The following is a 14,294-nucleotide window of genomic DNA, read 5'->3' as shown; positions in this document are numbered from 1 at the left end:
AATGAGCATAGCTTGGAAGTATAAGAGGCAGGGGTCAAGTATGTGCAGATGTGTGTAGTACCCTGCACACACCAACAGTAACTAATCCAAGGCCACTGAAGTCACTGCCAGTATGACTTGAGAGCCAGTGTGGTGTAACAGTTAAGAGAATTGGACTAGGATCTGGGAGGCCCAAGTTTGAATCCCTGCTCTGCCATGGAAGGTGGCTGGATGACCTTGGGTCAGTCACACACTCTGAGGGCCAAACTACAAGTAGCGAATGACACATGTTGGACACTTGTCAGCTTCCCTCAAGTTTTGATGGGAAATATAGGCAGCTTGGCGGAATGTTGGACAAGTGACAGTTGAAAAGTCAATTGGACAGCAGTTGGAGAGCCAAGCTGCAAGACTAGGATGCCTACATTTCCCAGAACTTGAGGGAAGCTGACAAGTGTCCAACCTGTGTCATTTGTCACTTGTAGCTTGGCCCTCAGTCTAACCTACCTCACTGGGTTGTTGTGAGGATAAAATGGAGGAGAATGATGAAAGCTGCTTTGGATCCTCAATGGGGTGAAAAGTAGGGCACAAAAGAAACATATAAATAAAACTGCTGGGTCTGATCCAGCTGCATCACAACAATGCCCATTGGTAAGACTATAAGATGTTCCGTCCGTAGTGCCTCTGCACCAATGGATGAGTCCTTCCTGACTTATTGGCGCTGCAGCTAATAAAACCAGTGTGAGCCCCCAGTATGTTATCTGCACATGCTGTATGGAAGCAGTAATCAAGATTCTGGCTTATCCTGGATAACAACGGTGTGCAATCTCAATAAACATAGAAGAAAACATATTTGAACAATGGGAGCAGCAGCCCCTCCCTTTGCAAGATGCTCTGAAAATCCAGGGGAATTTAAAAAGCAGATTGTTGTGAGCAGTGGGGCAGAGAGAATTGGGGAGGGGGGGCTACTCCTTGGCAAGAAACAAAATGCTGGATTTTGGCTGCCATGCAGCTCCTTCATTGCTGGCATTGAAAGCAATGCAACGATTTGAGATTGCTACCACCATCATTGTGGCAACTTATCAAGGGGAGAAGATGCACTTTTACCGGTCTCAGTTCACAAACCTAGGGGCACAGATAGAGACACAATACTAGTGCTTAACAAGACATCTATTGTATCTACTTTTACTCTGATAAATATCCAGAAAATCCTGACTTGGCAGGAGCCTTGTTAAGAGTACAACTATTCACAGTGTTTCTGTTTCTGTTTGTTTGTTTTGCTTTTATTCTACAGAATTAAGTTTTTTTATGTACATTGGAACCAGTTAATGCCCTTAAGACAATTCTGAAAAGTTGTTTTGTAAGCAGGAATGAAACTGCAGGGGAAATATGTGCGAAAAAGCACAGTCAAAAAGACCTCATACCCTTTTTAATCTCTCTCTCTCTCTAGCTATGAATCAGCATTTGTAGGATCGCTTTTTAAATGGTCAAGATTCAAGAGATATGCTCCCATCTGGAGAAAATAGCGTCTCTCTTCCCCCTCTTTAGAATTTGTTCAGTTCTCTATCAAAAGTCCTAGCTCTTCATTTATATATATATATATATATATATTACATTAAACTATAAATAAACACTGCATAGTTCATTGTTCTTGTTTTGCTTTTGCTCTGAAAAATTATTGCAGTAGAATTAATCCCTTTGTTGAGTTCAGTAAGGAGCAAAGAGCACGGGCGTATGAGTGGTCCGTATAGGTCCTGGGGCCGGTCGGAGAAGTGCTGGAGGAAGGGTGGAAGTCTGAAAGAGGGTAGCTGGTGGGGCTGTTCGAAGACTGAAAGGGGAATTGACGGCCACAGCAGCAGCTGCTGCGGCAGCTGCGAGAGGATTTGGTAGGATGCGTGCAGCCATTGGTTTTGTAGGTTCCTTTGAAAACACTAATTTTACCTGTGGGAAGAAGAATAAAAAAGAACTGTTATTGGTTCATCTTATCCATGTTGAAGACTGATATGTATTACGGTTGCCAACTCTGGGCTGAGAAATTCCTGGAGATTGGGGGGTGAAGCCTGGGGACGGTGGAATTCGGGGAAGGGAGCGACCTCTGCAGGGTATAATGCCATACAGTCCACCCTCCAAATCAGCCATTTTATCAAGGGAGATTGATGTCTGTTATCTGGAGATCAGCTGCAATTCTGTGAGATCGCCAGGCCCCACCTGGAAGTTGGCAACTTTAGATTTGCATAGAAAATAGACAGAAAGGGTGATTAAAAGAAAAAAAATACTGAAATAGATGAGAGGAAGCAGGAGTTTAAAGTGTCTGTTCTGCAAATGAATGGCTGCCAAGTTTTTCATGCTGGACAATATGAGTCATGATGTTTTATGGATAAAGAACTGGGTTGTTTGGTTCCTCAAAATTCAGCTTAACCCCCCCCCCCACACACACACACAGCATTCCCGTTATTAGAACTATCAAAAAGTGGCTAAGTGGCTCACTCTGTCGAACAGATAGCAATCAGTACTTCGGTTACTGTACAATCCCAAGCAGAGTTGCGCCCTTCTACGCCCACTGACTTCAATGAACTCGCTTGTGGATCGTCTCATTTGTTACATTTGGATTTCCAGGAAATTCAGTTTTCACTTCCTAATGTTACATGAAAGTGAGATGTACAGGCTGAACATGTGGCAGGCTCTTGACCTGGATTCCAGCCTCCAAATGCTCATTGGCTCTGTACAACTGGCAATATCAACATGAACTTCTGGAACAGCGGGCTCAGGAGTGCAACGCCACTCCTCTTATGGATGTTCAGCCTACAAGAATGGAAAGCCATGAAAAAAACATTGCGACTTGCCGAAGGTCATCCACTGTACTTTTTTAGCTGAGAAGAAATTAAATTCCTGCACACACAGGGCTTTGAACTGTATTGGCTCTCTCACGTTTTTTGCATTTTCCATACAGTTTTCTCAGCAACATTACTGGTGCCAGGACAACTGTGTTGAAAAAGCCACATACCTGGCATTATTCTCAAATCCAGATTCTGTGCATGTCCATACAAACCCCCATCCTTCCATTTTGTTTTCCAGCAATATAATATAAAAGGCCTACTCATAGCCCAATCCCACTCATGTTGACTCAGAAATAAGTCTAACTGAAGTCAAGGGCACTTATTCTCAAGGGTGCATAGAACTAACAAGTATGAAAACTATTGGCTTACCCCAAGAGGGTGTGTTCCCTTCTGGAGTTTGTTGTAGGGGCTGTATTTGGGTTTCGGGGGCTTCCCAGCAGCTCTGTCTTTGTGCCTTCTACTGCTTATGTGCTGTTTGAAAGGCAAGTATAGCTTTATTATTATTACTATGGTTATAAAAATGAATAGCTTCAACACTGAACACTTCTGGTTAGCTTTTTTTTAAAAAAAGTGTTTATACTATTCCAACACAGTACTTCTTAGCCAGTACAGTACATCCATTTCAATTGCAAGAGTCCTACAGCAATCGTACATGCCTGAAAATGGAGTCCCCCCAATATACACAGCATAAGCATTTTGCTGGCTCTTCTGCAGTGATAAAGGCATAAACAGCAATTTTATTATTGATACAAAACAGTTTTAGCCCTGTAAAAAGCCTCAGTGGAAGACCACCTGGGAATCACATGTAAGCTGCTCTGAGTTCTTTGGAGGAAGAATGGCATAAGAACATAATAAAAAAGGGACTAAAGGCTTGTCTTCCCATGTCCTCCTAGACTAACTTGGATGGCCAGATGCAAAAAGGGAAAAGATCTTTTACCTTTAACAATTGTGTGGAGGAAAATTTTTGTACTTGTAGCTTTTTTCCGCTCCTACAGGCCAAACTGCACCAGCCAGCATTCCCTTTTCTACCTATCTCTGTTCCCCCTTTTTGCATCTGATCTCCTCCACTGCAGTTACTACTGATGGAGAGTGCCCTCAAAGCATAGCTGACTCACGGCAAACCCTGGAGGGGTTTTCATGGCAAGAGACTACCAGAGGTGGTTTGCCATTGCCTGTCTCTGCAGCCCTGGTCTTTGTTGAAGGTCTACCATCCAATTACTAACCAAGGATGACCCTGCTTAGCTTCTGAGATCTGAGATTACCTAGGCTATCCAGATCAGGGCACAGTTACTATGACGTCTCATCATATTTGCATATTCAGGGTTTAGGATTGGGCTGCTAACGATCTTGATCTCCTTGCTATAGGGTATTATTTGCATGATTTCCCCCCTCAGAGTGAATAAGAGACTGTCTGACAGAAGCTTTAAATTGGCAGCTATGGAAATGGCCTCCATATGGCAATTTGTCTGCAGCAGCAACAGTTTGCAACCACAAACCCACAATCCAGAGATATTTTATGCTTAGAATGCTGATGTGTGTGACCAGCCACATGTGGTCTCTTTATATTGCTCCTCAAAGCAGATGCCTCTGTGAAGCAACCATTTTACACTGTCCAAAAGTCCTACAGAAGTCGTGTATGCCTAATGCGCTGATGGGCATGAATGGAATGGCTGCACAAACATGGCCTCTTATATTTTCAGGCGTTCAAAGCACATAGTATCTGTTATCTTTTAAATTTATTGTAATTGTAAGCCACCTCAAAAAGGATAAAAACAGATAACTGTTGCCCTGTCAGGTAGGTCTATATTATTATACCAATATTAAAGAAGCTAAAAATAGTGGATAAACAGGAGACAATTTCAAAAGAGACCCCCAAATAAACGTTGCAGAAAGCTTTTCTTAAAGAGTTTGCAAGTAGACTTGTGCAGCCCCAATAAATAGTAGTATAAGTAGTAGAGACTATGGTTTGCTACTATGCAACCTTCAGAGTCATTTACACTGAGGGCCAATATATCATAGTGGTTAGGGTACTGGCTGGATATCAGGGGTAGGGGACTCAGGTTCAGGTACCCATTCAGCCATAAAGCTCACTGGGCATGCTCATTCTCTGTCAGTCTAATTCACAGGGTTCTGGTAAGGATAAAATCACCATGATCACTTTAAAGCAAATCATTTGCCAGCTGCATTTACCAGAAATAATTATTACAAAGATCAGGGGAAGACAAAGGGTTGTGTGAGTGAGCCTCAAGTCTGAGTCCATACAGCATCTTGGTTTGCTGTAATGTCTGAACTGTGTTCTAGTGAAATGGTGGTTCTGACATTTGAACTGCAGGCTTTTCTGGATTCCACAGGTCACACAAGCATCCTCTAGGCACATGAAAGCAATTTCACAGGGAGAAAATAGTGGCTATTCACTGGTTATAGTCTTCTGAGATTGTGTTGAGAATTCTGTAGAAAATTTAGCACATTGGGTTTTCTGCCAAACTTTAGAGTAACTTTGTTGTGCAAGATTTGAAAAAAACTGATATTTCAGAACACAGTTTCTGTTCTTCTGGAAAAGAACAAACTTCAGTCTTGCACATTTTCTTGTAAGACAGATCCTCATGTAGTCCAGATTTTGTAATTGTAAAATCTTTTGGTAAATTTGTATTTCCATCAGATACATAAACTTTTTTACATTTAACATGGATTTTTTCATCTACATTCAATTTGGAAGTGATGCTTCCGAAGTACAGAGAAGAATTGATTTATAAAAACAACTCACATTCCTCAGAAAATTGTATCTTCTGAAAAATTACACACTTCTCAACACCCCCATAATTTTGGGCACACAACACTGGAAAGCAAATTAAATGACAGACTTTATGACACTGTCATAGAATGTAACTCAAGAAAAGTTTTCTATGTTCAACAACAGATTTGAGAAATTATACCTAGTGGGTTGGGAAAGCAGCTAGAAAACAAACAAAACATCACTATAAAATCTAGAACTGTACAGAAGAATCATCATAGAATCACAGGGCCAGTTCACACATCATCAAAGCAGCCCTAATTCAGTTACTTCAAGAGCAAGCTATGCTTGAAGGAATGTGCCTCTGGTATAAACCATGAACTTCTCCGTGTGGATACTGCTTATGTAAATACTATAATCTCTGTAATCATGGGGGGGGGGGAGCATTCCAGATCATTGCTGCAGCATTTGTGGAAACTGTGGGCCACCCCACAAACCATGATTTGACACAATTTGTTTATGAACTTGACAGTGGCACCCACACAACTCCTAAAGCATGGATGCTGCCATGATAAGTATAACCTAGCTCATATTAATGATCCTTCAATGTTCAGAAAGCGTGAGCAGTCAGAAACCCTTGGTATCCATTGGTAGTACCTGTTTAAGTTGTGTCTCAGAATTTACATGCACATCACAAATTTCACAGTGAAATGTTTTGTTCTGAAGTCCCGTGTTTCCTTTATTAATGGGTCCTTTGCCTTTGACACCTGCTCGGGGAAAGGCTTTGATGGTTCCACTTCCATTTCGTGCTTCCAACATAGTTTTGTGCTTCGTGCCTGAAGATAGGAAACATGGGAAAGAAAAACCATTTTAGGAAGTTATGTAATGTTCCTTCTCTCTCGATATACCTTCAGTTTTTTCACAAGTGGGTCTCAGGTTCCATTATAGTAATGAAGTAATACTTATGTTTCATTACCTCACATTTAATTATTATATGATGTCAATTTATGTTCTGAAGGAAGCTGAAATTTATTTATTTATTTCAAATTTGTATTCCGCCCTCCCAGCAAGTGGGCTAAGGGCGGATAACAACATATTAAAAATACAAATAAAATACAATTAAAATACAATTAAACATTCATTAAAAACAACACATTTAAAACAAGATGGTGGACAGCCTTCACAGGGAGGGTTTTATATGCCATCAATATGTAGTGACATGGTAAGGGAGGCCTGAGGTGGATGCCTTGTTTTTATGGCCTCCTCCTGTTGCTGCTAATGAAACGTGTTTTGCCACTCAAAGAGAAAACCATGACAGATCTTTAAGATGTGGGTTTAAGTCCTTTCTACACTTTTCAGATCAGTTCATAACCAGAGCATGAAACCTTGACACCACTACTGAAGTAATGGCCAATCTCAAAGGATCTTTGGATAGGAAATTTTTACCTTACAAGGCCCTCTGAGCTGAATGGAAGCAATATATTTATTATATTTCAAGATCTTTTTATTTCGATTAATGCTACAGAGAAGAAATGTACCGAAAGATCTTGACAAGAGCATCAAACTAGTTAAGAACATAAGAGGTACCTGCTGGATCAGAAGAGCGGTCCCTCTAGTCCAGCATCCTGTTTCATACACTGGCCAACCAGTTGCCCAGGAGAGCCATCAACAGAGCCTAGAAGCCAAGGCCTTCCCTTGATGTTGCCTCCTAGGACTGGTATTCATATCGTATTATTTCATCCATCAGAACATAGGCAAACTGTAAGTTTCCTTTGGGAAGATGGATGAGAGACTTTTGCCGTATAGTGTGTTTCTATCTGCTTATTTAGAAGTGCATTATTTCTTAGATATTATGGGGCAGACAAACAAAGCAGAGTTTGCATTTGGTACTCTGACATCCCAAAAGTTAGATCTGTCTGCTACAAACTTCTTCACCACTTTTTAGCCAGCTCCAAATCTCAAAATTGTTTCCCCTTCCTAGGATTCCTGGCCCACCGCCCACACTCAGGCTAACATGATCAGCTTCACAGTGTCTGCCCAGCCTGCAGGTGGGTACAATTCAAACATCTAAATGGACGTGTGATCGGTTGCACTGATTAGCACCCAGTGTTCGTGATCATGCCATGCTTGAACTATAAATATGAAAACATGGAATCTGCTTTTATAATGATGACACATGAACTCTATGGTCTGGCTCACATAGCTTTAAAGAAGATTGTAAATTATAACTTTTTGGAATTTAAGTTCTGAATGGATCAAAGATATGTATATTCAGAAGAAGAAAGCATGTTGAAAAAGTTACAATTCTGTTGTATTACCAAGTATATACACAATATATTTTTCTATTTAACAAGTTTGGACTTGTATGAAGCAGAGAATTATGAAAATTATGACCAGGGCTGCTATGTATCATTGTAGGCCACCAAGACAAAGATTCCCTCTGGCTCCTCACTTCTGAGACCCATCATATGACATGCTAAGTTTCATGGAAACCCAGGGTAACTAGAGCACCTGCATTTTTGTTTACCTAGCCTCCCCCCTCCCTGCCCCGTAACCCTGAAAATGCCAGCTAGTAATCATACTGAATAGGCACACGGACCTAAGCTATTGAAGGAGGCAGATCACATCAGTCACAATGGGAATGAGCATGAGCACTTGCAGAAGCTGACAGATTATGAAGTGTTCTAACTGATAAACTAATGCTACATATTTTATCTAAGTTTCAATACCACATATTAGAAAAGGCTGAAAGTAATAAGTTAATACATTGAGAATAACTTATTAACCATAAGAAACTTTCAAAAATGGGAACATGATGTTTTATCTTCTGTAGATAAGAATAAGCAAAATTTCCCCCATTTCTTCATTGCTCGTGAATTTCTTTCTCCATTGCTCACACATTTCTCTTAATTCCTTTGGTTCAGTTTCCTTCGGAGAAGTTGAAAATAAATTCTAAAATTGGAGCCTGTGTGTTTCGTTGCAGTTTTCAGTCTCTTCAATTAACTGGTATCTTTTTTCTCTCTGTTACCAATGTTCCTATGTACACTGATAGAACAGTGTAAAAAATCAGTCCTGATGATATCACAAATATGACTCCATCAGGATTCTTTTTGTGCAGTGGTTTACTGATACACACTGTGGAAACATGAGTTATCTAATAAGGAGAACAAACATTGGTTGTTGTGGGTTTTCCGGGCTGTATTGCTGTGGTCTTGGCATTGTAGTTCCTGACGTTTCGCCAGCAGCTGTGGCTGGCATCTTCAGAGGTGTAGCACCAAAAGACAGAGATCTCTCAGTGTCACAGTGTGGAAAAGATGTTGGCAGGTCATACAGGATGACTCTTACAGGATGACTCAGCTCAACCCCACCCCTCCTGAGTAGATATAAATGACCTGCCAATATGCTTTCCACACTGTGACACTGAGAGATCTCTGTCTTTTGGTGCTACACCTCTGAAGATGCCAGCCACAGCTGCTGATGAAACGTCAGGAACTACAATGCCAAGACCACGGCAATACAGCCTGGAAAACCCACAACAACCATCGTTCTCCGGCCGTGAAAGCCTTCGACAATACATAGAACAAACATTGTTTGCAGTAATTTCAGAATATATTTACTGTTATAGATGTTTTGTTCATGTATAGAGGTTCTCTAAGGGGATAGCAGGAGGGTTTCAAATTGTAACAATGTATTTTCAATTGGTGAAGCAAGTAACTGAGGGACAGAGTGGCATATACATTTGATTTGAAATTGTGTGTGACTACACACGCACACACACAATAGAAAAAATATATTCTATTTAAGACCTGAGTGGTTTATTTCCAGAAGACCAACCTGGTGAGCTTGCAAACCTTTAGAGTCTTATCAGGTCATCACACTCATATGTTCTTCACAAAAACAATTCTTGACACAAGTGTACATATCACATCAAGATTGCCTGCTTGCAGTATTGTAACTCTGCTCACTGATAACATGGGGGAAGGGGGGAGAGGAAATGTATATGGACGGAACAGAGAGTTGCAGCAAGCTGCGTACACACACCACAACTGTCTCTGCAAAATTCAGAAATAAAAAATGGAACAATGGAAAATTCTGAATGTATTAGCTCCTCTTCACATAAGGAGAACTTTGGAAGTATTTGTGCCTGGAGGTTTACAAGGAAAATTGTAGAACAGTTAGGCAGAGGACCCTGCCTTAAATAAGTTGTCTAACTAAATGATTTGTAGAGTGATTTGCAAGGGGCCTTTCTCAAAATGACACTAAGAACTTCTTTTTGTCTGAGATGTGTCATTTAAAGAAGGACACTAATGTTGTTGGGCAGATAATTAAAAATTTATATAAAATGTACCCTTTAGTCAATTAACTTTTTCACGTGATCTACATACATGAGAAATGCAAAAAAAAAAATGAATTTTGTCCGTTATGAAAACTATTCAACTCTGCAATTCCACCTGTACCAGCTCATGCTTCAACGTGCACTTCCAACAACGTAAATTCTGGGAATGGAAGAACTAGTGCCATCATAAGGCACAACCTGTCATGTTCTTCCATAATGCAATATTTAGAATCATTAAAATGGAAGTTTAAAGAAACTGATCACTTGCATAAAGTAAAATTCCTCCTTTTCTCTTTTATGAAGGGCTTTCTGCTTGTCATTTTTATTCTTTAATAGTTAATGAATTCCATGTAATTGCTAGTTTTCTGCCACCTCTTTTTTTCCCCTGCTGCAAGCAATCTAATCTATTCAGGGGAAGATAATTGCAGGCCTCTTGAGTCACAAAAGAAATTGCTATATCTCACCACTGTTGTGAGCCTCCAACTGTGAGGCGGAGTTGACAGCAACCTTGCATAGTGAACAGTAAAGGAGTCGCTTGGCCTTTTCTTCCTCTGTCTCTCCCAAAGAACATGTGTTGGTGCTAGCGGCTGTTGTGGGGAGCTTTTCAACTTTAGAGGTGATTTCAGTTGTCATGATGTTGCTTTTCCGAATTTCGACTGTTGTAGTTGTTGATATTGCTGGTGTCCCTGTTGTATTGTTTGCTTTATGAATTTAAAAAAGAGACAGAAACAAAATGAATATTCTTTTCATACAGGGTAGAATTTGAAGACTGTGATGAGAATGTTGTGTTGGGTGGAGAGAACAAATCTTGTATGGAAGAAGCTCAGGGCAAAAGCGATTTTATGCTGACTCCATGAAAAAAGACTGATAGCCTACACCACACACTGAAGACCAAATTCTTGTATTTAGTTATTCAGAATCTGAAAATAGATCCAGAGGGGTTAGCCGTGTTAGTCTATAGTAGCAAAATAGTAAAGAGTCCAGCAGCACCTTTAAGACTAACTAACTTTACTGTAGCATAAGCTTTCGAGAACCACAGTTCTTAGCCAGATTCTGAAAAAAATGCCCCAATGAGGTGTGTGAAGTTGCAAAATACCTCTACTTGGATAGAGCACTACAGAGGATAGGAACAGTGTTTTCGTGGACAACCGAAAACAAACATTGATATATGATGGCTGTTTTTCTGCACCACTGTGAGAGAATAGAGATAGCGTGTCCAATCTGAACACAGTTGGTGACTCAGAGGGAAATCCATTTTAAAATGCACTTTAGCAGGATGACAGCTTTGTATTCTGATTATATTTTGTAATTAAGTTGTCCAAATAATCTAAACTGGGAAATAGTGCCTGCGTATATTTTACCTGATGACTATGAAATTGTTCTTTGAATTAGCTCCCAAATCTAATTTAGTCACTGGACAACAAATCAGTACAAGGCTGGATTGCAAAATGATGGCAAGGAAACACAGAGCTCAGTTCTCAGCCGCAGAAATGTATCTTTGTGTAACTCATACTGACCTGTTTTATGCCTCAAAAAGCACATACAAAAATATTTCCCTCTAAAAAGGAGTTTTGTTGTAAAAGTGTAGTGCTCAGTAATGAAGACAGGAAGACAATGATGTACTGCAGACTTCTGCAGTATGACCTGCTAAGCTGAACACAGCCATATATTGTGGTCTGCCAAATGCTTGGCCATCTGCTATCTTTGCAGTCCCTTATATATTGAAAAAAAACCCTAGATGGTTTAAACATGACTGGTGGTTTGCGTTCTGTTTGTGTAGGAAAGCTGTACTTAGTTCAGGAAGATTGCTCATAAAAAAAAGAAACAATTGCTAAATGTTTGTGAAGGAAGTTGGCTATTTATCCAGAATATTAGCAAAAAGCATGTCAAATAAAGGAGGGTGACAAAATCCTAAAAATTGATTGAAACAGCAAAAATGCATCCCAACAGGGGGTTCAAGATTATCATGGGGTGGGGGGGTGACCACAGGAATGCGGGCCAAGCTAGACACAGGGAAGAGCCACTGAACCTGCTTCCTTGCTCTCTGTCTTGCTTCAGGCATTTCTGGTCTTTCCCAGCTCATTTGTGCTATCTGAGTCAGGAAGCGAGAAATAATTCCAGATGGGTAGCCATGTTACTCTGTTGCAGCAAAATAAAGCAGATGCGAAGTAGCTAACATAAATCATTCCAGCATGAGCTTTTGAGAGTCAGAACTCACTTCATCAGATGTAACAGTGAAAGTGGGAAATGTTTCTGAAATTTCTGACTAATGAGAGATCAAGAATCAGATGGAGAAGGCTCAGTAACCTCTCCTGCCTATCTATATGAGACACCTCATACCTTCTTGTCCCTGTGAACAGATGTGCACATGAACCTACCTACCTATCACATTTTTATCCTTCACCTCTAAGGAACTAAGGATGTTATTCTCTCCTCATTTCATCTTTGTAACAACCTGGGATGTCAGGCAACCTGAGTGACTGGCTCAAGGTCACTCAGGCTGCTAGGTGTCCAGTTTTCCCCCAATCTGTTTTTTTACTGAACTGTCCGGGGGGGGGGGGATGGGATGTGGTTAAAATACCAGCCAGCAGGCCCTCCTGAACCGCCTCTGCTGTCTCCCCGTCCCCCTGCTGCAAGCACTCCTGACAAGGTAGCTGGCAGGCTTGCCCAGCCTCCAGAGCTGTCTCCACCTTCTTTCCCTTCCTTCCAGTCTGCCCCCCCCCCTGCCTCCTGTGCGCTAGGGAAACCGCCAGTCAGCTTGCTCAGACACTGACATTACTTAGTGATGTAATTGTGCTGGAGCTGGGAGTGTGTGCATGAGGAAGAAAAGTTGGGTAAGTGCTAGGGCCCCTGTCTGTTTTCTGGGGGGGAAACAATTCCCCCCGAAACTGATGAAAAGTTTGTACCTCTGGTTTATGGAAAATGTGAAATGTTCACATTCTTGAAAAAGTCCCACTATGGTAGCCCCTTGTGAACCTTCTGCCTCTTCCCATTTATGCCTGCAGTGCAAACAGGCAAAAGGGTAAGAATAAATTCTCTCCTTCCTCTTAGTATCCATCCACCCTTGTGTGGCACTGGATTTGGATTCTAGTTTTCCCGAAGAGCTTTATGATGGTCATGTGAACTGGTCGCTTTTACAACCTCTAATTGCCTCTGCAATTATCTCCATAATGAGAAGGATCTTAGTTTCTATGCTTTTTATATAAGCCTGATTAAAGTTTTCAGAAATACACTGTAGGGACCTTTCTACCATCAGTGGAACAGCAGATTAGATCTGTCCATCGCATCTGTAATGTCTAGGAACGATTTCATTCTCGCTCTCTGTTCTACTGTAGCTCTCCTTTTGGAATTTTTAGGTCTACAGTTTCAACATGATTAACGTGTAAGTCACCTCTCCATGCAAGGAGACAATCAGCTCTAACAACCCAAGAGGTGAAACCAAAATTGCCTCCATAGGCAGGAGATACAATCATGCAGTATAATTACAGTCGTCAGTCATGCTCTCTGGGGAAAGGTGTGAAGTGTGGTGAAAGAGGAGGGGGAAGAAAAGACAGTTTATTCCTTTCTTAAAAACTTCTCCTATCCTTTTCTATCCTTGGTGTTGCTTGATTAATTAATTTGGTTAATGTGACTTGACACTTCAAAATCACCTGTCACATGAAGAAGTAATGCTAATGCACAGGAATCAAAAACACTTTCTTGTCTAAATAGCAACAGCCTAGTTGAAATCTGAGAACCTTTCAGCTGATAGAGTGTATGGAAAGAATCAAAGCTTACTTTTCAGTAGCTCATAAAATTAATAAATCATGCAAATGTATTAATAATGATAAGTGTCTAAACAGAAATATGATCAGACCAAATTTTTGTCCATTTTTTTCCCTTAGAATCATAGGAGGCACCTCCAGGGTCATCCAGTCCAACCCCCTGCACAGTGCAGGGAATTCACATCTACCTCTCCCCCACCCCCAGTGACCTCTGCTCCATGCCCAGAAGATGGCAAAACACAATCAAGATCCCTAGCCAAACTGGCATGGGGAAAATTGCTTCCAGACTCCAAAGTAGTGATCGGCATTACCCTGGGCATGTAAGAAGGGGCCACGAGAACTAAGCACTTATATAACCCTTCCTGCTCTCCCTCTCATGATCTGCCTAGGTTCACAGAATTAGCACTGCTGTCAGAGGGCCATCTCACCTCTGCTTAAAAACTTCCAAAGAGAGCCCACCACCTCCCAAGGAAGACTGGTCCATTGAGGGGCCACTGTAACTGTCAGGAAGCTCTTCCTAATGTTTAGCTGAAAACTCTTTTGATTTAATTTCAACCTGTTGGTTCTGGTATGAACTTCTAGGGCAACAGAAAACAACTCTGTCCCATCCTGTATATGACAGCCCTTCAAGTACTTGAAGATAGTTATCA

The 14,294-nt window shown here is 41.0% G+C and overlaps 1 protein-coding gene across 1 annotated transcript in view; it reads right to left on the bottom strand.

The window, feature by feature from the left end:
* Positions 1 to 1,677: 1,677 nt before the first annotated feature.
* The window catches only part of ZNF385D (zinc finger protein 385D), a 261,877-nt gene continuing 249,260 nt past the window's right edge, over positions 1,678 to 14,294 (bottom strand). The window contains exons 5-8 of the mRNA XM_054991692.1: positions 10,345 to 10,581; positions 6,202 to 6,380; positions 3,183 to 3,284; positions 1,678 to 1,917 (exon numbers count right to left, since the gene is read on the bottom strand). Coding sequence (XP_054847667.1) covers positions 1,684 to 1,917; positions 3,183 to 3,284; positions 6,202 to 6,380; positions 10,345 to 10,581 — 752 coding nt within the window. The 3' untranslated portion in view covers positions 1,678 to 1,683. The remainder of the gene's footprint in view (positions 1,918 to 3,182; positions 3,285 to 6,201; positions 6,381 to 10,344; positions 10,582 to 14,294) is intronic.

This window comes from Eublepharis macularius, chromosome 11, assembly GCF_028583425.1.
Source record: "Eublepharis macularius isolate TG4126 chromosome 11, MPM_Emac_v1.0, whole genome shotgun sequence".
Classification (NCBI taxonomy): Eukaryota; Metazoa; Chordata; class Lepidosauria; order Squamata; family Eublepharidae; genus Eublepharis; species Eublepharis macularius.
Note: the sequence above shows the minus strand (reverse complement) of the source record. Positions and strands in the feature narration are given on the sequence as shown.